General features: G+C 40.9%; 4 protein-coding genes across 7 annotated transcripts; 3 read left to right on the top strand and 1 right to left on the bottom strand.

The window, feature by feature from the left end:
* Nucleotides 1-440: 440 nt before the first annotated feature.
* pdha1a (pyruvate dehydrogenase E1 subunit alpha 1a) lies at nucleotides 441-10,047 on the bottom strand. 4 transcript variants are annotated; one of them, XM_077011595.1, is made up of 13 exons: nucleotides 9,128-9,281; nucleotides 7,955-7,975; nucleotides 6,324-7,052; nucleotides 5,707-5,775; nucleotides 5,299-5,472; nucleotides 4,992-5,118; nucleotides 4,515-4,606; nucleotides 4,309-4,401; nucleotides 4,025-4,180; nucleotides 3,182-3,253; nucleotides 2,264-2,331; nucleotides 1,772-1,880; nucleotides 441-1,552 (listed from the first exon to the last, which is right to left on the bottom strand). In XM_077011595.1, the coding sequence occupies exons 1-13, from the start codon at nucleotides 9,182-9,184 to the stop codon at nucleotides 1,388-1,390; spliced, it is 1,932 nt and encodes a 643-aa protein (XP_076867710.1). In that variant the 5' UTR covers nucleotides 9,185-9,281; the 3' UTR covers nucleotides 441-1,387. The 4 variants fall into 4 exon arrangements, with proteins under 4 accessions (XP_076867710.1, XP_076867707.1, XP_076867709.1 ...); XM_077011592.1 differs by lacking the exon at nucleotides 6,324-7,052 and having other exon boundaries at nucleotides 9,128-9,277; XM_077011594.1 differs by lacking the exons at nucleotides 6,324-7,052; nucleotides 7,955-7,975; nucleotides 9,128-9,281 and adding an exon at nucleotides 9,972-10,047.
* prdx4 (peroxiredoxin 4) lies at nucleotides 9,364-12,590 on the top strand. The gene is made up of 7 exons (XM_077011596.1): nucleotides 9,364-9,694; nucleotides 10,219-10,336; nucleotides 10,508-10,624; nucleotides 10,727-10,849; nucleotides 11,566-11,696; nucleotides 11,830-11,864; nucleotides 11,965-12,590. Exons 1-7 carry the CDS (start codon nucleotides 9,487-9,489, stop codon nucleotides 12,013-12,015), a joined length of 783 nt encoding a protein of 260 aa, XP_076867711.1. The 5' UTR covers nucleotides 9,364-9,486; the 3' UTR covers nucleotides 12,016-12,590.
* A 926-nt stretch (nucleotides 12,591-13,516) lies between these two features.
* On the top strand, nucleotides 13,517-18,663 carry LOC143518801 (diamine acetyltransferase 1-like). Its single transcript, XM_077011591.1, has 6 exons — nucleotides 13,517-13,727; nucleotides 16,475-16,526; nucleotides 16,606-16,686; nucleotides 17,331-17,432; nucleotides 17,785-17,825; nucleotides 18,188-18,663. Exons 1-6 carry the CDS (start codon nucleotides 13,662-13,664, stop codon nucleotides 18,356-18,358), a joined length of 513 nt encoding a protein of 170 aa, XP_076867706.1. The 5' UTR covers nucleotides 13,517-13,661; the 3' UTR covers nucleotides 18,359-18,663.
* A 2,653-nt stretch (nucleotides 18,664-21,316) lies between these two features.
* LOC143518800 (diamine acetyltransferase 1-like) lies at nucleotides 21,317-23,073 on the top strand. The gene is made up of 6 exons (XM_077011589.1): nucleotides 21,317-21,616; nucleotides 21,798-21,849; nucleotides 21,933-22,016; nucleotides 22,330-22,431; nucleotides 22,588-22,628; nucleotides 22,793-23,073. The coding sequence occupies exons 1-6, from the start codon at nucleotides 21,551-21,553 to the stop codon at nucleotides 22,958-22,960; spliced, it is 513 nt and encodes a 170-aa protein (XP_076867704.1). The 5' UTR covers nucleotides 21,317-21,550; the 3' UTR covers nucleotides 22,961-23,073.
* The last annotated feature ends 1,231 nt before the right edge of the window (nucleotides 23,074-24,304 follow it).

Below are 24,304 nucleotides of genomic sequence, written 5' to 3'. Positions count from 1 at the left end.
CAAAAGCTGATTTTAAGACTCTGCCCTTTTTATCTATATAGATCGATTTGCTCCTAATGCATTTCCTGGAACAGCTCTGAAATTCCCCCTGCTTTCAATAGAGCCAGACAGACGGAATGGACTGCCTTGTTTTATAAGGGCTTTAGCTATCGCCTCTATGAGCACTTCTGGACAGGTTGAACTGTGTACGGACAGGCTCATCACAGCATACAACAGCTAATGTGTAGTTGATTCACTAGCTTTGGGAATAAAACTGGGAACATTCATTTAAGAGGCAGCTGAATTTGATGCAACACCCAGTCCACAATTTTGTCCTCAGCACTTTTCAGAGTTATGCCTATGCTAAGAATGAACTAATCATTCAACATTTGCATTAAATTACATCACATACACTGCCCTGTAAAACAGGGGTGAACAAATGATAAGTCAAACACGTTACATGTATTCATGTTTTTAATTGTTATAAAGGCTATGGCAGAAACAACACAAGCCAGGCCAACATGGGGTAAAAGCCTGACCTCTGACCTCAATTCCCGGTTCACAATTGATGCAGATTTTCTTTTTAATCTCCACTGTAACATAGAAATTGCCTCCAAAATTGTTGGCAAAATGTTTTGAAGAAGCTGCTTGCTGCTCTTAGAAACAAAACCATATTCTTAAAAGAAATATTGGGATAGACAAAAGAGAAGGAAACAGGAAATTATATTCAGGTCTACTGGACCAAAACTATTTCCCAAAGTTCTGTGCGTTTCAAAGGGATGTCATTTCTGTATCTCCTAGTTTTTACTTGAATTAAATGTCTCCAGTAACTTTTCATCTAGCATATACAAATTGCTCGTCAAGATATAAATCATTTAAATGGCATCCCATTACATACATACAAATAACAGACTTCCTACATCAAGTTGATTATTAAACAACTTTTGTTGATGTGTTGTGGATCCCAGCAAAAAAAAAAAAAAAAAAACAGCAAAAAAAGATTGACATGTGTAATTGCACATACATGCCAAAGAGGTTTTTATTTGAAGCAAACGAAAGGGTGGAGGCAACCAGAAAAACAACATGGCCATCAGGAACAGAAGGCAGAGCTTCAAATGAGGTGATGGGCGTCGCTGTGGAGAAAGTCTTTAATTGACCCTTCAGCCATTCATTACAGTACAATGATGCTATGTGCAAGTCCACAAATGTTAACACAGCTAACCATAAATGAGAAGCAGTGGAAGTTACCACAGCAACACTGAACAGTGCTAGCTCGCTCCTGTCTGGTTTCACTCACTGTTAGGTATGTTAGCCTTTGTGGGTAAAGTACTCGGTGGAAGAAGAGGCTGTAGGGAGGTTTGGGGGGGCTGAGGGGAGGTCTGTGGGGAGGCAGGACTTGTGAGGACTTTTAGCTGATGGACTTGAGCTTAGCCCATGGGTTGGTTCCTCGTACTTCTATGGGAGGTTCACCGGAGTAGATGTGATTGCACAGGTCTTCCAGAGGTGGCTCAGGGTCCGTGGTAGCAAACTGAGCAGCATCCTCGATCTCCTTCCTGACCTCTACGTCAATTTCCTGTATGGATTGACGGGGCGGGGACACACACACACAAAACAGAGATTTAGAACTGATCAAACCAAAAACTCATCCAATTGGTCCTTATCCAAATGCTAAAATGAATCTGAATCAGAAGCTACAGGACGTAGCAAAAACCCTTTTAGAAACATAAGAACGACAGGCTCTGAGGGGAGATTTCTCTTCAGGTAGTGTAAATGCTCTGTTCCCCATCCCCACCTTGAGCTCCTCCACGCTGGCCATGTTGTTGCTGATCATGCGGTCCTTCAACAGGGAGATGGGGTCACTCTTGCTACGCACCTCCTGGATCTCCTCACGGGTGCGGTAACTACAGAAACACAGCAGGGTCAAGAGGGGAAGCTCCAGTACTATTGCCAAGGTCAGAGGTTTGGGGAGCAGGGCCAGGGTTACAAGGGTATCATGGGATGGCAGAGAGACACCAGGAGCATGAGAACATCTGTTTAATTTATGATGGCTGCAATGCTTATCCTAAGATAAACAGCAATAAATGTAAAATGCATGAGGTGCCAGGTAGGTAGAGAGCTGATATAGATTTCTAGGGGTGTGTGTGTGTTTCTAGCACCTTGACTTAACCCCAATGTGCACATATTACTGTATTTCGAAGCAGAACAAAATGTCACATGACACTACATTTATGATAATCAGTGAGGAAACATGGAACAGTGTGATGATGGTGGTGGCCACTCTTACCTGATGCCAGGATCACTCATGCTGTGTCCGTGGTAACGATATGTCTGGAGCTCCATCAGAAATGGGCCCTACAAATTGTAACACAACTGCAAAATTAATATCTTCCATCTACAGATACATAACTAATTACATAAAAACAGACTCCACATGCACCCCTCAGCCCTTAGAGGAGCCTCAATTGCATTTCCATTGCAATTCTGATCCATGCTCATTAATGCAGTGAATCTCTCATTAAAAACATCTCAAAAGGTGCTGAACAGGATTTACAGCTTGCAACTAAGCTGGACACTGAACTCATTGTCATGACAACAGAAGCATTGTCCTCTCGGTGATCTATGATTTGCAGCAGAAGTCAGCACATTTCCCCCCCAATATTTAGCTGTCTGGTTTTGGTGACCTTTAACCCACAGTAGTCTTATTTTTGACTGACAGGAGTGGAGCCCAGTGGTATTCTGCTGTGATAGCCCTACACTCCAGAGTTTGATGTTTTGAATATTCTGAGATTGTTATTCTGAGTGTTATCGTAGCCTTCCTGTCAATTCAAACCTATCTGGATGTTCCCATCTGGCCTCTCATTAACATGGTGTTTTCACTTCATGATTTTATTTAATTTTTTAACCAATCTGTGTAAACACTACAGACTACTGTGAAAGAAAATCAATGGTTTCTGACACACTCAAACCAGTGTGTCTAGCACCCACAACCATGTCATGGTCAAAGCCACTCAGATCAAATGTGAACTTTATCTGAAGCTCTTAACCTGTGCTGATATACACTGTGCCACTGCCACCCTATTGGCTGATTACATAAATAACTAAGCATTCCAGATAACCCTGATCAGCGTATATGACTTCCTTATTTGTCTGAGAGCAGCTGATGTATTTTATAGCCTGGGGAGTGTATGATATCTTGAATTACCTTTCCAGATCTGCAATGCTCTGCAGCAAACTTGGTGGCCTCTCTCACACAAAGGACGTCCATACCATCGACCTGAATGCCAGCACACACACACAAAATAAAAAAATGAACACACAGAAATAAATAATGAATAGTAATAATACATACCTATTACCCTATGCTCATACTTGCTCTCTCTGTCATTTAATTTGTCAATTGTTAGGAAAGATTTATTTTTGCTTTGTATGTTATCTGTGTAGTATTAAGGTCAACTAGATCAAAAATGTTTAAAGTAGTGTGCTGAATCATGGTAATCCTTTTTCTGTAGCATAAAAATTGTATTATTATCATTGTTAGACTTTCAATTCCTTTTCCACTGAATTCAGTAGCAATTAAAAAATTTTCTTAAGAGGAATATTGTAATCAGCAAATACATTTTACTTACACTTTGCAAATGTCATTTATATGTAGTATGTAATGTCATTTATAATTTAGGCCCTAGCACTGAACCTTGTGGAACCCCACAAGTAATCAACATATCAGATTTGACATTATGTACATATTGATACAGTACATATTGATATGTTTATCAAGGTGACTTGTGAATGTTGTACCTCCGATACCATATCTCTAGTTTCTTCATTAACATGCCATGATCAATAGTACTAAATGTAAATCTAACAATTATTTATATTTTATATATATATATATATATATATATATATAAATTAATTGTTTATAGCACAATTAATGTGGAAAAAAACCCTCATGTACTTCATTAGGTTCCTCATTAACATAAACTTCACTCCAGTTTTCATTCCTGAAGTCCATCCTGAACTATGCATGTGTGTGCATGCATTTTACCCTCAGGCCTGGAATGAAGTCTCCTCTCTTGTAGTAGTCAGTGCTCGCTGCTGCCCTCTCCACAGACGTGCCCATGCCATATTTATTATTCTCACAGATGAAGATACAGGGCAGCTTCCACAGAGCCGCCATGTTATACGTCTCAAAGATCTGACCCTGTGCACAACCACACAAAACTTCAACATTCATTACTGGCTGAAAACATAACACAACATCTTCCTAACTGCTTATTCAGTCCCTGCAAGCTGACAAAGCCATTACTTAAGGAAAAAAGTACTACTCACCTGATTGGCTGCACCGTCACCATAGAGACAGACACAGAGCTCATTCTTGCCCTGATACTTGCAGGCCAATGCTACACCAGCCCCAAGAGGCACCTGAGAAATTAAGATGAAAGTTTACAGTGAATACCATGGTACGGCCAGCAAGTCAAAATACACCGCAGGAACATGATAGGTAAAAAAAAAAACGTTCACATATCCTGACTTACTTGAGCTCCCACAATTCCATTTCCTCCATAGAAGTGTTTGGCGTACATGTGCATGGAACCCCCCTTTCCCTTGGCGATGCCTCCACGACGGCCTGTTCAAGGTCAGACACACAGGAACATGCACGTTGACTTAGACCATCAATGGAGGGATACGCTAACTGAGCAAAATGTCTGAGCGGACACAGGTAGTACTCCTCAGAGCTCAGTAGGGTTCAAGCTCATAAAAGAACTAGTGTGCTAAAATGCCTTATGTCAATGCTCTTTTGTTTCTTTGATGATTTTATTTTCTTTTATTTTTTGCTGTGTATGGAGTGTTGTACTGGAACAGAGATGTAAAATGCTGGTATAACAAGTAAGGAGTTCTATCGTGACTTTCTACCTCAGTTGATTTCTAATTATTTCAGACTGCTGGCTTGAACTAAAGAGCAAAGCCAAGGAGCTGGAACAAAATGTTGAGGGAAGACTTTGTGTTTTCACCTGTGAGTTCGGCCATGATCTCCCGGACGGTGCCGCCTCTGGTGAGCGTGTATCCGTGTGCACGGTACGCTGTGATCAAGTGATCCGTGCGGTTAATGCCAGCCTCGATCCCAACAGCACACGCCTCCTATTGGCACAGCATTAAACAAACTGTGAGTGTGTGTGTGTGTCACCTGCAGTCATCAGGTAAACCAAACCACTAAATCAAACACTAATTCACACCATTATGTGTTTATGAGGTGAAAAGATAAAACATCTAATTTTTTAAAAATGGAATACAGGTGAGAGAAGCCGTGCGTGTTTTCACCTGTCCGTCATACAGGTGACAGAAGCCTCGGATGATCTTCTGCTTATACAGCTGGTCTGCCTTCAGCTCCATTCGTCTCATCACCTGCATAGTGCGGTAGTACTGCAGCCCCTCCTCCCTCGTAAGCACCGCCTGCAAGGGTGGGCCCTCCTCCAATTTGTGCAGGTCACATTTCTGCAATAGACAGCACATTCAACCAATCAAGACAACACTATCATTATATTGCCTAATTAAATATGCATAATTTAACAGAACATAGCAAATTCCATTTGGGATTAGGTGTTTACCTGATATTTCTTTAGCATTTATTTAAATAGTATGGCAGATGATTTATAGACGATGAACCAGGTATTGCTCGAGATTGAAGCATTTACCTGTGCACTGAGTAGGGCACAGTTAAGGTCTCACCTTGATGTCAAAGGTGGCCTGGGGAGTGAAGTCTGCATAGGTTCTAGCGGACACCACCACTCTGCTTCCCTAGAAAAGAATATGAGAAGATGAGCGCAGAAATCACACACACCTGCAACTACAAAACCACCCTTACCAAAATGTTTTAGGCAGCAGCAATACAATGAGCTGGAAAATGTAGAAGGACCTCTCCCTCACACACACACACACACACACACACACACACACACACACACACACAAACTGTGAAGCGTGGGCAACCAACTATATCCTCCAGATGAAACTTGAAAGCGCACCAAGGCATACCGTCAAACAAGCCTGACCACCTGAACCACGACAATGGAATTCAGAATAATGCTGTGAGATTACACTCAGGTTACTCCCCAAAACCAGGGGGTGGGGGCGCTTTGACCTGTTGGATACTTCAGAGATATGAGAGATTTACTCGAGTTAAAATACTGCAAAAGGTCAACAGTAAACGTGATGAATACTGAATACCAAGGAACAGCTCTGCGCAGAGCTGTGGGGGTCATGCATAGATGGGTAAATTGGGGAGTGAGGGCCAACGTAGTCAGGCATGTGAGGCAGAGGAACAGTGAGAAGCTGCCAGTACTCACAGCAAGCTGTTGCTGTGCTATTGTGGTCTCTTCAGCCTGACTGTGGACCTTCTCTGTTACATCCGTATGGCTCCCGTGTGGAGGAGGTGTGCCAGGGGTGGAACCAGTGAGGGGAGGGATTAACACAGCCCGGATGGGGGCGGGGGTTGCAGGCATGTGTGGTGGGGCGGTAGTGGGAGGGGCCATCTCTGAAAATTTCCGCGTGACTAAAAGATCTGTGGCATTATATTCAGGTGAAGGCACTTTGGAAACGTGACTTACTAATGGTTCTTTATAAGTTCTTTCTAATAATGCATCCTCTTTTGTGGTTGTATCAAACACCATATGCGATTCTTTCAGTGCTTTGACACGTCCAGAAAGCTTTTGATTATCTGGGGGCTCTGTGACTACAGACTCCCTCGTAAAGGCACTGTCTATCCAGAACTCTGAAGGCCGGAGATCATCCACGGTGTTGACCATGCAGGCCAGGTGTGCCCTAGGTTCTTCCACTCTGACCCTTGGAGTCAAGGTCAGCAGTTGTTCTTCTGTCTGCTGCGTTAAGACTTGTGGGGCATTTCTGGAACTGGGCAACAGCGATGTGGATAGACAGGCAGCACTGGCTGTGTGTGGGGTGACAAATGGGATTTCGGGGTGTTTTTTAGGGGGCAGTGTGGGGTCAGGGGGTGAGGTTATGTCTGCGTACTCGCCCTGTACTGCCAGGAGCTGCAGAATGGCCCTACGCACAGATGACTGCAGAGAAAAGAACCAGGCAAACGCAAGTCACCATGATACAGGTCAAGAGGTCAAGACAAGGACACCACCCCAAAAAAGCGCAACACAACCTTGGAACCAAGCAGAATAGAGTAAATAACATATTACGACTTGACTGATAACATTTGAATAGCACCAAAATGTCTTCAGTCAATAAAATCAACCAATTTTTTAAAACACATCACTTTAGACTAAATGCTTCAAATATGACAATGACCGTGAGAAGTACAGCTGAGCATCTGTACATAGGTAATGAACTTCATATCCGGTCCACTAATTAAACAAGTTCAACATGTTAGTAAGGTAAATACGCAGTCCCTATGGCATATTACCACCAAAGGATTTACTACCCTATCTTTCAACATCTCAGAAACTATTAGGTAGCCTACTTTCTGAATAAATAAAACATTAACAATGCACACTGAATACCTACTATGTACACACACCCATCTGTGTGTGTTAGAGAAACTAGAAGCAGCAGATGGGGGTGACAAGGTGAACTGCAGCTCCATTAAGACACAAAAATGACACCAGTACAGTTTTAATTTTGGGTTTTAGATTATGCAACTGAAATTTGCTCTTTTAGTTGATAATTTAAAGACAATTAATCAGTCCATATCAATAATAAACTGACTACAGACTCATAAGAGAAAACAAATGACAACACCTTCAGACTTGTAATGATCAGAAGGAAACAGTACGAAGTTTAAAACCAATAATTTGCAAACACACACACAAACACAAAAACTTTGGATTTCATAAAGGGTGTAAAGCCAGCAGAACTAAACAGTAATAATGGTATTTCTATATATAAATAAACAGTGATGCAGCGATGCATCCATTTCATCATAATCAAAACCAGCGGGACTACCATCTCTTACCTCACGAACCAGTTCAGCTCCCTTACAGACAGTCCATGAGAGAGAGTGGGAGAGGGAGAGAGAGATAAATGTAATTATTATAAAGTATCCTGCCCTGTCCAGTGCCACACACATTGCACTGCAAAAAATGTGATTCAACTATCCACCGTACAAACCAAAGGTAACAGTGACCATATGTACCACAACTATGTCACATCCTTTACTTTGACACTGAAGTAAATAGATGACAAGTGACATCCTCACCAGGCTGCAGTACATGGACTCTCACAGAGGGACAAATAGACACTGTGAGCGGTGTCTTGGCTAACCCGCACAAGTCTGTCGCTTCCCGTAATGTACACAACACCAGAATCTCATCACAGTACCTTTTCACAACTGTATACAGTTCATCTTATCTACTGCGACCTTGGTGTGCATGTACACCACAGGCAAGTTTACGAGCGACTGACAGTTAACCTACGTGTTTGACATAAGACACAGACAGTGAAATTTAACATTTGCGCGGTCTACATAGTTTTCTAGCTGGGGTTACCTAACTGAATATAAACGCTGAAGACAAATATACATTTAACACTGTTGGCAGCACCCATTTGTTACTTAGATTTAAAAGTTATAACAGGACAGTAGTAACTGAGACGCTACATCAAGCTGACAGACAGGATTCATTTCCTTACAAAGAAGACTTAATCTAGCTAACAATTACATAACGTGAACGTTTTTCGGCGCTGACTCAGTGGGATAACCCGTTTATTAACTGGATGTATCCGGCATATTAGTTTCTTTCCAGGCATTTAAGTGTCTAAGGTTTTCCCCCCGGGGAACTGGCCTGTCTAGTTAGTTCGCCTCATAGCTGTGTGGCTAGCTCGCTAGCATAGCAATGCACACTGACAGTTAGCCAGCTAGCTCCCTAAACGGATACTTAGCTAGCGAGATTAGTTAGCTAACGAAAAACGCAAACCTTGCACACCTTTACTTCAGAATAAACTGTATGCGTTCACTAAAGTTATCTCACGGACTGTAGAGAACCGGGTGGCCAGCCAAAGCCAGCCAGGCCCCGTATCCGCGCAAGGTCACCACAGCTAGCTAACCGCTAGCGGGAACCTCGAAATGTCTTTGCTGCTCTGCTCTTGAACATTAGCGACAGAAAACAGACAACAGAGACAGGACACGTACGTTCGCGTTGACAGTGCCCCTCAAAACGTTGGATATTATAGTCAGCATCTTTCGCATGCTACCAACACCACCTCTGGCCAAGAATAATCTCCTCCGTGCTGTCCTTCCACACAGACTTGGCCCAAAGATTTTCCAACAATTTGTTTTGGCACAGTCCTGCGGGTACAGCGCCCCCTGCTGCTCAGTGATGCTCACAGACAACCATTAAAAATGTATACCATCTGTTCAGACTACCATAACAAACTTCACTCTATCCACTTGTATTAATAATCGGCGAATAACCACGTTCCGCGCTGCACGAAAAGGAAATAATCGGAGCCATTCCCTCCTTCTCTTGGTAGAAAGGTGTGCGTTGCGCGATGGACGTCTTGCGATATGAGAAAATGACCAAAAAGTTGATTAGCGTGTTTTGCACATTGTGCTTGCTTTTTGAGTTCACGACCGAGGAAGGTGTAAATGGGAAGAGGGACCAGGAATGCTACAACTACGCCGGTGGACACGTCTACCCTGGCGAGGCTTTTCGTGTACCCGTGTCCGACCATTCCTTGCATCTCAGCAAAGCAAAAAGTAAGCGTTGTATTTTTTCCTCGCACAGGTCCTTTGTTCAGCATGGCTCATACAGTCGGTGCTTCACAGCCCCAGTTGCAGGTTTATTAGTATTTGAGCACGCTGACATAGTAGCCTAAGCCTATGTAGCGAGTAAACCAGTAGCTGGCTTCGGCCTGCAAAAACTACGGGCAAATGCAATGCAACAATACGACAGTTTGCAGATTCGTTTATATTATCTTCACATTATTTAGAAACGTTAACTAACCAATTACATATTCAAAATTGTTGGACGTACGCGTAGTTTTTTTTCGTTTCGAGAATCTCTGCACTTGGTACACGTCATGACTGAACAACGGTGTGCAGACTGCGTGTTGGGATCCTTACGTTGTGTCAAGGCAAAAGCACGGACGTACCTACCTATATATTTATTTATTTCCCCCCCACAGCGCACATTATTATTTTGATTATTCTATTATGAAAAATAATAGAACACCATTGTACACCATTTAGTCTCTCAGATTTGTGAAAATTTGCTGTTGCAGTTTCTAAACCCGCACCACACTGGGAGGGAACAGCTGTCATCAACGGAGAATTCAAAGACCTGAAACTATCTGACTATAAGGGCAAATACTTGGTCTTCTTCTTCTATCCCCTTGACTTGTGAGTGTGCATCTCCAGACCTGCATTTGGCTCACTGTATATCTGCTGGAATATTGTTTTATGTCATTATGTTTCCTAAAGTGGGACACCCTGTCATTAGTGTATAAAAAGTATCGCTTTGTGTCTGTGGTGAAATTATTCATCACATTGTGTGTATGTGTGTGTGTGTAGCACTTTTGTATGTCCCACTGAGATCATTGCATTCAGCGACCGGGTGCACGAGTTCCACGCCATCAACGCCGATGTTGTGGCATGTTCTGTCGACTCACAGTTCACCCACCTGGCCTGGTGAGGTCATACCACTCGGTGCACATATTCTATTATAGTATATTACAATTTATTATTATATATATTATATATTGGCATAAAAATACTTGTTTTGTGTTTTAGGATTAACACACCCAGAAAGCAGGGAGGTCTTGGACCTCTGAAAATCCCTCTGCTGTCTGACCTCACACACCAGATTGCCAAGGACTATGGCGTCTACCTGGAGGACCAGGGACACACACTCAGGTTAAGACACGCACGCATCACATCCTAACATGTCACATATAAAGAAAATGCACAAATACTAGCAATTATTCAAGGTTTTGAGTTTGTCATTTGTTTCATAGATGCTTTCCTGATATACAGCGGCACTATACTGATTTGTGTTTTCTTTTCAAGCTTACCTGAAGGTTATACTGACCTGGCCTTGTGTACACTGTAAAGCAGGATTAATAGTTTAGTGAGCTAACTTTGGGTTTATCTCTAGTTGAGATCATGGCAACTTGGTCTCCATAGCTACCTTGCTCTGGAGTAGTACATGTTGCAGTTTAACTCAAGTGTGCATGAATAGTTCGGTACTCAGCGAAGAGAATTTCTTTCATTGTGGTATAGCCATCTAAATCAGGCTTAATAATTAACCAATGAGCTGATGCTGGTGTTTCAGATTAGTTATGAAAGATGGGGCACAATAACACCTATTGTAAAAAGCAGTGTGTGTACATAAATGTTTGTTTAGCCTAGAACTCACACAAAAAATCTAAATCTGTGTTTTTGCCAAATGTACTCAGTAAATAGGAATTTAACATATCAGCAAAAGAACATGTAATATAATCACATCACCATTTCACCTTAGTGAAGTTTGAGATATTGAGTGAAGTCCATGGAGTTTTGGTTTGTACTGTTGTGTTTCATTTTTTTGTTCATGTATTTATGTACTCGTTTGTTTATTGTTTGTTTGTCAGAGGTCTGTTTATCATCGATGGTAAAGGCACGCTGCGTCAGATCACCATGAATGATCTGCCTGTGGGACGCTCTGTGGATGAGACGCTCAGACTGGTGCAGGCCTTCCAGTACACGGACAAGCATGGCGAAGGTAGGTCACACACTCACACGATGTTCCTCAGACAATGCATTTCACTTCGCTGTAATGTTTCAGTCTCACACACACCTGCAGTGCTATTTTGTCCTAGTTTTATAATTAAGCTATTTACTTTCTCTGTTTACAGTTTGCCCGGCTGGCTGGAAACCTGGCAGTGAAACGGTAAGTCTTAATCTGTGTGTGTGTGTGTGTGTGTGTGAGTGTGTGTGTGACCTCACTCTGGATCAACTCTATTCATGTCTCTTCTTTTTTCCCCCTGCAGATTATTCCCGACCCCTCTGGCAAACTGAAGTATTTTGACAAACTGAATTGACATCGTTTTAAATTTACCACCGCTGTGAGTGTTCAGGGTATGCAACTGTGTGCTAAGCACAGAATAAACAGAGGGTTTTGCTAGAACTGTGGTCTGTTTAGTCCATACATGTGGTATTATCATTTTGACTATTGTATGTGTTTCTGTTTGGCTTTATGGTTCTTGGCTTCATTTTCAGTCACAACACAATGCAAGTCCACCCATGTGCAGCGAGTAAGAACAGGTCAATGAGCACACCATGTTGTTACAGAAATGTGTAATCTGCAGCATTTCACCAACATTGTAGTACTTCACTTAACCTACAGAGGGTGCTGATGCACAGTGTTTGGGATACATTCCATCATTTTCAGTAAGCTTCCTCTCTATCCATTTTAATGTAATCATATTGCATTTGAGCATTTTAGTGATGCTGTTATTTCTTGCAGAACTGTGTTGTCTTCACAGATTCCCCCACTGGTTTCTATTTGAATCCTTTTGAATTGTTTCCTTCAGCTCTAAACAACCCTGTCTGCTATGCACAGGCCTGTAGAGTTTAACGAGAACCTGCAAAAACACCCCAGCATTTTTTGACCTGCTGACCTTTGTAAAATCTGAGCACTTAGCCTAAAGAGGTTTTCTTTTATCGTTTTCCATGCTTAAGCCCACTGTGACTGTTTTCTACACTCATGTGAAGCTCGGTTACAAACTACAGCAGTTACAAGGGAGACACTCTGGTACAAGTGTGATGAAGTCCTAAACTATATGTGTTTATTCATACCCAGAAAACCCCTGGTCACCATTTTGATGCTGTTCCTTTTATCAAATCTGAAATAAATCTAAATGAAAACCCTCCATACAATTTGTTTATAGTCCTTGGGTTTGGTGTTTCTCGACTTTCAACATGATTATGCACCTGCACTTGCAGCAAAGGTCGGTTTATGGGTCAAAGGTACAACGTAGAGAACTTTGTCCTACTCAATGGACATGCTGTAAATTTCCACTTGCTACAGTGGAACTCTGAGTTGCATAACATTCTGGAACTCAATCCAAAAACAGCGTTCTGTAAAACTTGGGCAAAATTCAATGATCTCTGTTTAAATTCTAATCTACATTGAACACATGACGGTGAACGCGTAGCAGTTCTGCTTAGCCCCACACAAAAATGCATTTAGATTCCTCAACTTGGCACTGTAGGCTCAGGGGCCCTTTCCCCCTGTCCGTTCAGTAATGTCTCCAGCGTAAAACGTCTACAACTTGTTATGCAGTGGGGTCTTAAATAGTCCTTCAAGAACGGCTTGTTATTTTGTTCTTATTGATGTGTAGAATCACAAATATGGTAAATAGCACAAAGATAAACTATTTTTATTAATCCGTGTTTTAACAATAACTGACACGCAAGGAAAACGACTGTTGGCAAATATCACGAATATCTCCCTGTATTTAATATTTCAACAAGTTCCACCAAAACAAACTCGGAAACTCCGCCCCTAATCCGCGTATAAAGCAGCTCGCGAGCTGCAGCTGACCGCGACTCACGTATGAGACTCTGAGAGAAACTGACTTACTGCTAACGGTAGCCCCCCGGGGGAGCGGATGAAGAAGCACATTTTGCTACTTTTCACATATAGAGGACTTGTAAGTAAAGGAAAGAAAAATAAACGGAGAAAATGCCTAATTTCATTTTACGGAAAGCTGAACCCAAAGACGTTTCTGACATATTGCGACTCATAAAGGTAAACGACTATACGAATTGCGTGTTTTAAATGATATAGATTTACAATCCGTGTATCATTCGTTCATTTGATATTCAACTTAAAATCAAAATCGGAAAATCAAAAAACCATTCATTATTTTGTTTTTCGTTTTGAATATAAAAACAAAAAAACAAACCAGGCTTGTATTTTTCAGTTTTTTATTTGATGATCCAAACAAAAATAGCAAAATAAAAAACGGGTTCGGAGCCGAACTTGATTTAGATTTTTTAACTTGACCCATTTGTGTGCCCCGGAAGTTACTGATATGTTTATTCTTCGTGGTCTTCGTTTGTGCGGGAGTGCGCTGCAGTGTTACTTGTTCTACTCTGAGCCTAGACATTGGAACATAGTCTATATTGGTATAGACAACGTGACCATATTGGAACCACATTCTAGATTAATTAAATATTTATTTGAAGGTGGTAAGACGCATGCAGAGATTTCGTGCACGTTGCAGCAAATGGATATCCAGTGATGATCCGGTGTTAATATTTGTCATTGTGTTTTGTAGTGTTCGTTTACTTTAGTCTCTGCTGTGTTTTCTGTGCCTTGTATTATTTATATAAACGTGTTTTCCTTTCATAATCGCTGTGGTCCTTTATATTCCTTCGTGAGTGTTTCTGTGAAGTGTGTTCTGTATGCCTTGTAAGTTGCACACTCTCCGTGTGGGCGCGGTTCACTTAGAGCTAGGGTGACCAGACGTCCTCTTTTTCCCGGACATGTCCTACTTTTGAGACCTAAAAAATGTCCGGGGGGAATTTGTTCGACTGCCTCAAACAGAATACATGTACAGTGCAAAAGTGTTTACAAGTGAAAGCACGTGTGTCCGCCGGTTCTACGGCGATGAAACGAAAGTGTACGTTTACGGAGGAGTTAAAGAGTAAAAACGTTCGACACACACACCATCCACCTAAATCATTCACCGATACACCGATGACCCCCACCCAGTACAAAAGGTGTCCTCCTTTTCAGAAACCCAACTCTGGTCACCCTACTAGAGGAGACTAGCTCCGTTAAAGTATGTGCCAGCCCTTTATCGCGATTGTGTCCAACCCACCACGTTACACAGATATTGGTATATTATTTATTTCAGTAATTCCATTCAAAAGATGAAACTTGTATATTATACTCATTCGTTGCACGCCGACTGATATATTTAAGAAAATTTGAATATTGTGAAAAGGTTCAATATTGAAGACAATATTAAATAGCTAATGAACTAAAACTGGTCTCTCAGTCTAGTTCTGTATGCTAGACAGTCATGGGAAAGAAAAACAAGTAGTTATATATATTAAGTGCATCCTAAACAACAACCTACAACTCTTATTACAGGTGCTGTTCATAAAATAAGAATATTATGAAAAGCTATTGAAATAATTAGATAAAAACTCACCACCACTATTAGGTAAGAGGTAGAAATACTCATATCTGAGTTGTAGGTTGCTGGTCATCATGGGCTTAATGTAATACAACTTGTTTGGTGCTGTTCTGATGGACCGTTTAAAAGCTATTGAAATTAAAAGATAAAAACTCACCACCACTATTAGGTAAGAGGTAGAAATACCCATATCTGACTTATAGGTTGTTGCTTAGGATTGCGCTTAATATATAATAGCTTGTTTTATGATCTTATGATGCACCATTTAAAAGCTATTGACATAATTATACAAAAACTGACCTCCACAAATTGGTGCAAGGTAGAAATACCCATATAAATGTGCCATATTTTGTCAATTGTGATTTTTTTTCACCGCGATCGAAATTTGTCCTCCACTTTTTATCCATCTGTGCAGTTAGAACACACACACACTAGTGATTACTAGGGGGCTGTGGTGCACACGTGCCCAGAGCAGCCCGGCACCCGGGGAGCAGTTGGGGTTGGGTGCCTTGCTCAAGGGCACCTCAGTCATGGCCTCAAGCCTGGGAATCAAACCCACGACCCTCCGGTCACAAGACCAGTTCCCTACAATCAGGCCATGACTGCCCATTGTATTACAAGTTGTATTACACAAAGTGCATCCTAAATAACAACTATATACTTTGTGTAATACAACTTGTTTGGTGGTCTTATGATGGACCATTGAAAAGATATTGAAATTATTGAAAAGAAAAAAAAAACAGAGTGCGCAGTGCTCTGGGGCCTTTACTACCGCCACTTGCGTCCGTGTTAACCGTGTTAATGTAATTTGTAGACGGTGCCTTAGACGTCGTAGCGGTCACAATAGTACATTTTAAATAAAATGTTGTATACAACTTAAATATGTATATTCCTGGCGTAAACAAAGTTGTAGATATTTATTTTGCACATTTGGGCACTTATTATTGAAGAAAGAATTCCGAATATGCAAACGTGAAACCAACTTTACCGCAGTCAAACGAAGACCACGAAGAACAACTTCCGGGGCACACAAATGCGTCGAGTTAAAAAATCAAAATCAAGTTCGGCTCCGAATCCGATTTTTAATTTAGCTAGTTTTGTTTGGATCATCAAATAAAAAACTGAAAAATACAAGCCTGATTTGTTTTTTTGTTTTTATATTCAAAACGAAAAACAAAATAATGAACTGTTTTTTTGATTTTCCGATTTTGATTTTCAGTTGAATATCAAATGAACGAATGATACACGGATTATTTACCATGAAAATGCGTTTCATTTTCAGTTTTGAATACTGCAAGGGAAGGTACATTAATACGAGAATCAGCTGTTCACTTTATTCTTGCTGTAGGAACTGGCTAAGTACGAGGAGATGGAAGAACAAGTCATTTTAACCGAAAAAGGTAAGCTCAGTCAAACAATTATAAAGTATTAAAAACGGCCACACGTAGCGTTGTAATATTCGCGTTTTTTTCCTTTAAGATTTGTTAGAAGATGGTTTCGGAGACCACCCCTTCTATCACTGCATCGTTGCCGAAGTGCCTACAGAGAAAAGCACGAACGGTAAGATTCCCAGTTTATTTTACAATCAAATTGTGGGTGACGGTACCGCTATTAAACGTTTTCGCTCCCGAACTGGATATAAAGTGCGCCACACTGTGACGAATATCAAACCCCCACTCTGTAATTTATGTCTTCAGGTTACAGTCTCTTGCTTCGCCGTGTACACTCCCCGTTTTGTGTACATGGGTGGGCGGGGAGGTAACTGAAAGATCGGTTACAGTAGTGTAACGTACAAATACACAAAGTACAGGTAAGGCCCACGGGAAATGGAATTTCACCAGCCTTACACCACACAAAGATCCGCCCCAAACTGTCCAAAATAGTAACAGACTATTAACGTTTAAATACAGTAGACGAATTTAATGAAACTGAACTTAATACCCAAACTCATTCACAAACTCTTTAGAATGGCAAATTGGTGGTGTAGGGTGGCGAATGGTGTTATAATTCCTAACAGTGACCAAATCATTTCCAAAACATCTCAATTATAAATGGTGACATCAACCAAAGACCATCTTACCTATGTAATCTGTTATACTGTATGTACTGTCTTAACCATTTTCTAAACGAGGTGATTTTGTCCTGGGTATGTGTTCCATTTAGCTGCCGCACAGGTGTTACCATGCCATTTTGCTCCCTACTAGGTCACACAGTGGTTGGCTTTGCGATGTACTACTTCACCTATGACCCCTGGATCGGGAAGCTGCTCTACCTGGAAGACTTCTACGTCATGAAGGAGTTCAGAGGTACACTTCCTCTGCCATAATATCCCTTTGCTGTAACAAGGTTAACAGCTTTGTATGGCCTGTCTAACCTGTCTAGAGGTGTGCTGGTAGACAAGTTTAGAGTCATGGTTTAGATTTGGTGATCTGAATTCTCAGTATGTGGTGACAGACTGCACTCACAGCTGCTTAGATCCAGTCTGTGGCCATATATCTGCTTAAAATATTCAGCTAATTATCATGTCCTGCTTATCTTACGTATTACCTATTAATTAGCGGCTTTAATGCAGGACAAAACCTGACACTCAGAAGTTATGTTGGGTAACGAAGGGTAATAAAGAACCAGTCCAACTGTTGCTTGTTTTCCTTTTGCTAGGTTATGGAATTGGGTCACAGATCCTGAAGGAGCTCAGCCATGTAAGTATCTCCCTCTCCGAGATCACGTGTTAGGCTGGAAAGCAGCATGCTTGTTGATTACAGTTCAGCAGTGCCCAGGTAGATGTGCATGGATCCACTGGTGACCCGCAGGCCAGTACAGGTCCATGTCTTGATGTCCACTAACGCGGAGCCTGCAAGTTAATAACTAAGGACTGTGTGTTATAATCTTTGACATACCATTTTGACATACTATATTCCAACAAATTCTAAGAAATATGAATGAATGCTGTCACAATTTTGTGTGGAATGCTCTGATGAATTATTTAAAACTAGCACGTGTGGCTCGTCTTTTCCCTGTAATAATACTCGTTATATGCTGTGACATTTGTCTAACCCTCCAGACAGCCGTGAAGACTCGTTGTAGCAGCATGCACTTCATTGTGGCGGAGTGGAACAAACCCTCCATCGAGTTCTACAAGCGGCGTGGAGCCTCCGACCTCTCGCACGAGGAGGGCTGGCGACTGTTTAAGATCGACAAGCAGAGCCTCATGAAGATGATGTCTGAGGAGTGAAATTCAAAACCAAATATTTAACTCGTTCTAATTCTATATGTGTATAGTGTACAGTGTTTGTGCAGCCTGTAAAATGAAATCATATACATAAACAAGAAAAAGAAGAAGATTATCAGGACAAGGTTCACAGAACCACATCAGACTACGATTAATCGGAATGAGACAAAGTTCAAACTGTTCTGCACTATTTGTAACTACATGTTACTGCTGTATTGGAAAGTATCAAGATTTTGTACTCCATTTTATATTGTAACGTTACACACTTAATTTCACAAATAATTACACAAATACACAATATAAATGTGTTTCTTTTTGTTGTTTAAATCATTTGAACACTGGAAGCAATTCAAAGACATTCAAATATTCAGACTCTGGATCACAACTACCTGGTGGAAGAGAAGTTTTGTGAGCCTCAAACCTAATAAGATCCTGAGATACTTCACCTATAATGCAGTGGGAAAAGACATGGAGATTGATGGAGGCCCCCCATGCTCTAACATGCTCCCCCCTCCCCAGCTGCAATAAGAATGTTGGAGGGTTATTTATGACATAACTGCAGGCTTTTGTCCTGTGCCACCAAGACAGAGAGGCCTTTGTCTAACAGTACCACAGGCACACTGTGAACATGAGACACTGGTTACCCAAAGAAACATTTTTTAAATTTATGACAGCCATTATGTCATTGGAGACAGCCACTTCAGAGTTGTGTGTGATTATTCTCTTAAAGGTTTTTGACTTGATAATACAGGCATTTAAATTGTCTGTCTTTCTTTAAGAGTTTGCTACCTTCATAAATAGTCAGGTTCTCTTTTGATTTTGAAGTCATGTGATCAAACAGTTGAGGTGAGTTCTCCAATCATATTTCTCTTCCACACCCCCAGATTGGAGCTGACCAAATATGAATATCAGTAAAATATATGAATATAGTTACCATGCATAATTAAGCATGAACTACAACTCTGTTATTTGGTAATAGCTGTACCCAATGTATGTATTGCAAATGTTGCTTCTTGTGCACTCTTCTCATTCTGTTGTATTGCACATGCACACTTTAAGTCTTGTGTACTGTGCTGCTATGCAGCGATGTTGCAACATGGATCATCTTGTTCCCATCTATACTATGCATATGGTGATATGACAATAAAAGTGAACTTGATTCGTCTACAATTTCTGAGCATAGTCTCAGGTCCTCTATAACATGCTTTATCCAGGGCAGTTATCTCATTGGATCATTTGCAGGGATCACAAAATAAAAATCACTGATATAACCCAATAAAACAAGACATTTAAATCTAGATCAAGTCAAACATAAAATACTATTTTATTGCCACTGTTATAAAGCCTTCAAGGAAGGTGTGTATAGAAGGTCACAGGTGTGTAGGTAGGCTGAGTACGGCCGAACAGGTTTAGTCTTTTCGGTCATTGTTACCCAACCTCACCTTCTGATTAAAGCTGTAGTGTGTGGTATCTCTATAAAGTTCAGCACAAATAAAGTGCATTCATTCAGGACAGTCAGAAATAACAAAATCAATTCCAGAATGAGTATCATACTGAAATATTAGAGAGTTTTTAAACACAAAACTCATGAGAAGTAATAACACAGATTAGCAGACACATTATGAAGTTCTTGCTAAGATAAGCAAAGTGGAAAAAGTTCTGTTTAAAGACATATTCATGTAGATTGATACTTTATTGATCCCAGAGGGAAATTTCAAGCCAGCCATCACATTCAAGACAGCCATAGCAATGTAAACCTCTTAATAACTCTGGTAAAATCTTAAAATCTAAAATCATACTTTGTAGACTTAAAAGCAGACTTTGAAAAGCATTCAATACATTAAATGTAACTGAATGCAACAATGCTACCAGTACAGGCTTTGCTGCTATAGGTTACTTTTGAGCACAGGGAGTAACCACGAGGTTAAAAGTAGGAGACTCAGTGGCCCCAAAGATCCCACATGATTATTTTCTCCTCAAATTAAAGTGGAAAATTATAAAGTACCTGTATTGTGTGTGTATTGTGTAACTGTTTGACTTACAAGCGTATCTCATTCATCTCGATTCATTATCTAAATTGGATGCATCCTCTTATCTTCCTACACTTGGTGGATTCTTCCAGAAATACTCTACTGCTTAAATTCATTACAGCATAAAAATAAACAAATTCACATCCTCCAAGGTTCAAAGAAGATCATTTGTGCTTTAGACGTTTTTATTTTTGTGGAAATCTGTCACTATAGCAGGAAGTGAGATCATACTCATAAACTGTACTTCCTTTTCAATCTCTACAGTCTCTACAGGCTATTAGATATGTTGCACTCAGGATATACTTTTTCTTGTGTTTTTTCACACACTATAAAATAACACACATAAACAGGGATACCCTCATCAATAAATATGGCCACATATTAATATGAAGAATTAACTCACAAAAAAAAAAATCACAAAGTCACCTTCACAAAAGACAAAGTCCCCACTGCCATGTAGGCCACATCTATAGACAAAGCTGTGTTATGTGCTAACATGAGGATGAGGAATTTCAGGTTTTCATCTCAAGGTCTAATTTGATACAGACCTGCCTAACAGGAAAACTTGACATAAATAGAAAGCGATAGGCTGTGTAGTATTGTAATGAAAAGTATGCAAACAGACAGCCGTATTGCATAGCTAGAAATTGAGACCTGGGGCACATTAAATTATAGCGCACCTCTGCTTACCGTTATAACCACTCCGTCGCTGATTTGCTGTCAGGAGACATCACTGAACTGACTGGATCATATAGACTACTTTAATTGTAAAACATTCGATACATTCTTTAAAAAATGTTGAATTGGTGAGAACAAAATAAAAGTGAGAGATTTAGTCACGGTGCGTTGGCACAGGGCGGAGTTACACTTTTCTCACTGTTCGGGTTTACCGACTTTGTATGTGACGGGCCGTTCGGTCAGCTCATCCGCACTTCCGGGAATTACGACACCTGCTCTGACTCGAGGGGTATAAATATGAGCTGGGAGACAAACTCGAACAAAGCGCGTCCAGCATCTACAGACTTCATGTAATCCCCTACAGGAGGGTCAGAACCCAGATTTACTGCTGAGGGTAACACCCTTGGAACCGAATGAAGAAACAAATCTTGCTTCTCTTCACCTATCGAGGACTAGTGAGAAAAGGGAAAAAGAGCAAAAGAAGGAAATGGCCAATTTTATATTACGGAACGCCGAGCCCAAGGACGTCTCAGATATTTTGCGCCTCATAAAGGTAAGACTCGTTTCAGCGTGTCAAATGCTGTTTACAAACAACAGACGAATGATTTCTAAAAGTACCAGGAATTATACAATCTAAAATATACCAGGAAAATAGGCACTTTCCGCATTTCAGAAACCCTTTGTGTGTGAACTTATGAGTCAACCCAAACGATTAATAAATAAATACATTTCAGGAACTTGCCAAATTCGAAGAAATGGAAGAACAGGTCGTTCTGACCGAGAAAGGTAAACCGAGTACACTCTGTCACCACATTATGGCGGAAGCTCCCACTGCAAGGTCTCTTTCCGCTCATTTGTTTATCTTTCAGAGCTGTTGGAGGACGGCTTCGGAGACCATCCGTTCTACCACTGCGTCATCGCGGAAGTACCAAAGGAAAAACGGAGCGAAGAGGGCAAGTTTCAGCGAAGTTACTGTTACAAAACCCACAGACGTGACTTTTTTGTACTTTGTAAAGCTTTCGACAGATACACGAAAGTTTCCGTCACTCGTGAATAAACCCACTGACGTACTACAAAACACACCCGTTACGCGCGTGTGACGTCACGGGCGTATAACGTTACATTATGCATGAGTCACCTCTCACACGACGCTTGTTACCCCCACTCCTACTTCCCACATTCCTGGCCTAAGCAGATCACATGATTTTTTTTTTATGATCACAGGCCCGTTCTTCCGCTTACGGGCACTGTTGTTCACTTACACAGGTTATACAGTGGTCGGGTTTGCTATGTACTACTTCACCTATGACCCCTGGATCGGAAAGCTGCTGTACCTGGAAGACTTCTACGTCATGAAGGAGTTCAGAGGTACACTTCCTCTGCCATAATATCCCTTTGCTGTAACAAGGTTAACAGCTTTGTATGGCCTGTCTGTCTAGTTTATTACAAATGGGTTACCTTGTAAAGCATTCTTAGCATTAACAAACTCATCATTAATAATAAAAAATATATATATTTTTTCAGGTTATGGAATTGGCTCAGAAATCCTGAAGTTACTCAGTGAAGTAAGTTTAACATCTCTTTAGGACATTTTTTTTCTACTTACTGTAAAACCAGCTAGCATTGCATCTTTAAGGTTAACTCCACTGCTCAGTATTTGAAGTAAAATCAGCCCAGTGTAAAATAAAATTACTGTGGTGTTCCTCTGCTTCCCCCCCTCCCCCTCCAGAAAGCGGTGAAGACTCGTTGTAGCAGCATGCACTTCATCGTGGCGGAGTGGAACAAACCGTCCATCGAGTTCTACAAGCGGCGTGGAGCCTCCGACCTCTCGCTCGAGGAGGGCTGGCGACTGTTTGAGATCAACAAGCAGAGCCTGCTCAAGATGTCCGCCAAGTAGATGACAGATGGCAGACGGTGACCATAGGGAGTCCAGCTCGTCCCTCTTACCTGAGAAATTCGAGCTGAAGCTTCAGTACTTCTCAAGGCTAATAAAGTACAGTTACTCCTGAAGTGTTTTGTCCATTTCTTATTAATGGCTGATCGTGTGTTGGCTGATCACTTGCTCACTTGTCTCCAACAGCTGTGATTCATCTTCGAGGATGTTTATTGATTAGCTGTGTTTAATCAGGAGTATCTGAGCTGTGATTGTGATGTGGCCCTTGAGAGTAGCTTCAGAACTGTGGTTCACATTGTATCCTCAGATCAAGGGACAAATATACTTTTTAGATTAGAGTAAAAAAAAGTTAACGATAAATATTTAGGCAACACTGAATTTATAATCAAACATTACAGACAAATGTTGTGACCTCTTGATGACTGTAAACCTCTTCAGTGAAACAAAAATAGTCCCAATCTTCAATTTAATTTAGAGTTTACAGGATAAGAACATTGACTTCCAAACTGTTTTGTGTGTAAAAGGGATTCCTGAAGAGATCTATATATGTATTTTACTTCCCAAAACAAGAGGTGATTAGGTTAGGATCAAACCTATGGAAGACAACAGTCAATAGTCGTTGCTTTCCCCTTGTAAAGACGACAGACATCACTTTACCCTTGATTGATTTCTGTAGTTCAGTAGTAGTCTGGTTCATGGGTATCTTGAATAGGATATATTCTGTGAACAGATGGCAAAGCACTTTGTAAGTTGCTCTGGATAAGAGTGTCTGCTATGTGCCCTAAATGTAAGTGCACCCTACTCATAATAGTTGGTCAGAGTGAAGAGTAAGTGATCGTTTTAAATTATGTTGGTCAAAGAAAACAAACATGGTTCGCCTTCATATAAATGAAATACTTTGCAAAATAAACCATTTGTCACAGTTACACCTGTAGAACAGACTGGATCAATAAATGATCCACCAAGGCCCATTGAATGTTGAGGTAAACAACATCATAGGAGTTAGCACCATGGAGTCTAAATAGATGTTTGGCACATTGACTCGATCATCAGTTACTGCTCTGAATAGTTTTATGAGGATTATTACTAATACAAAACTGCAAATTCAACCAGTTAACCCTTGTAGATGAACTTTCATGTTAATCAGAAAGCCTACCCAATCCTGTACGTTTCACATCTGATCTTTACAATTGCATTTTGCTTCTGAAGCTTTATACACTTCTGCTCAGTCTATGTAAAGTTGAAACAGGTGTTCATTATAAAGACCTGATAGCAATGACACGCGATCATCTCCCACATCATCCACCCTCGGCATGTGAAACTGTTTTGCAACAAACTGTCCATTTC

Source organism: Brachyhypopomus gauderio, chromosome 7 (assembly GCF_052324685.1).
Source record: "Brachyhypopomus gauderio isolate BG-103 chromosome 7, BGAUD_0.2, whole genome shotgun sequence".
Classification (NCBI taxonomy): Eukaryota; Metazoa; Chordata; class Actinopteri; order Gymnotiformes; family Hypopomidae; genus Brachyhypopomus; species Brachyhypopomus gauderio.
This window is presented reverse-complemented; position numbering and strand designations above follow the sequence as displayed.

What these genes read in the sequence shown, in the direction of transcription:
- pdha1a (XM_077011595.1), bottom strand. Translation starts at nt 9,184, where the DNA reads ATGCGAAAGATGCTGACTATAATATCCAACGTTTTGAGGGGCACTGTC. An exon ending in GAGCTGAACTGGTTCGTGAG is followed by an intron (nt 7,053 to 7,954) that starts GTAAGAGATGGT and finishes TTTTCTCTGCAG; the next exon opens with TCATCTGTGCGTAGGGCCAT. An exon ending in AGGCCACCTTTGACATCAAG is followed by an intron (nt 5,473 to 5,706) that starts GTGAGACCTTAA and finishes TGTCTATTGCAG; the next exon opens with AAATGTGACCTGCACAAATT.
- LOC143518800 (XM_077011589.1), top strand. Translation starts at nt 21,551, where the DNA reads ATGGCCAATTTTATATTACGGAACGCCGAGCCCAAGGACGTCTCAGAT. An exon ending in GGTCGTTCTGACCGAGAAAG is followed by an intron (nt 21,850 to 21,932) that starts GTAAACCGAGTA and finishes TTTATCTTTCAG; the next exon opens with AGCTGTTGGAGGACGGCTTC. An exon ending in GGAAAAACGGAGCGAAGAGG is followed by an intron (nt 22,017 to 22,329) that starts GCAAGTTTCAGC and finishes TCACTTACACAG; the next exon opens with GTTATACAGTGGTCGGGTTT.
- prdx4 (XM_077011596.1), top strand. Translation starts at nt 9,487, where the DNA reads ATGGACGTCTTGCGATATGAGAAAATGACCAAAAAGTTGATTAGCGTG. An exon ending in CAGTTCACCCACCTGGCCTG is followed by an intron (nt 10,625 to 10,726) that starts GTGAGGTCATAC and finishes TTTGTGTTTTAG; the next exon opens with GATTAACACACCCAGAAAGC. An exon ending in GGAAACCTGGCAGTGAAACG is followed by an intron (nt 11,865 to 11,964) that starts GTAAGTCTTAAT and finishes TTCCCCCTGCAG; the next exon opens with ATTATTCCCGACCCCTCTGG.
- LOC143518801 (XM_077011591.1), top strand. Translation starts at nt 13,662, where the DNA reads ATGCCTAATTTCATTTTACGGAAAGCTGAACCCAAAGACGTTTCTGAC. An exon ending in ACATATTGCGACTCATAAAG is followed by an intron (nt 13,728 to 16,474) that starts GTAAACGACTAT and finishes TTCTTGCTGTAG; the next exon opens with GAACTGGCTAAGTACGAGGA. An exon ending in TACAGAGAAAAGCACGAACG is followed by an intron (nt 16,687 to 17,330) that starts GTAAGATTCCCA and finishes GCTCCCTACTAG; the next exon opens with GTCACACAGTGGTTGGCTTT.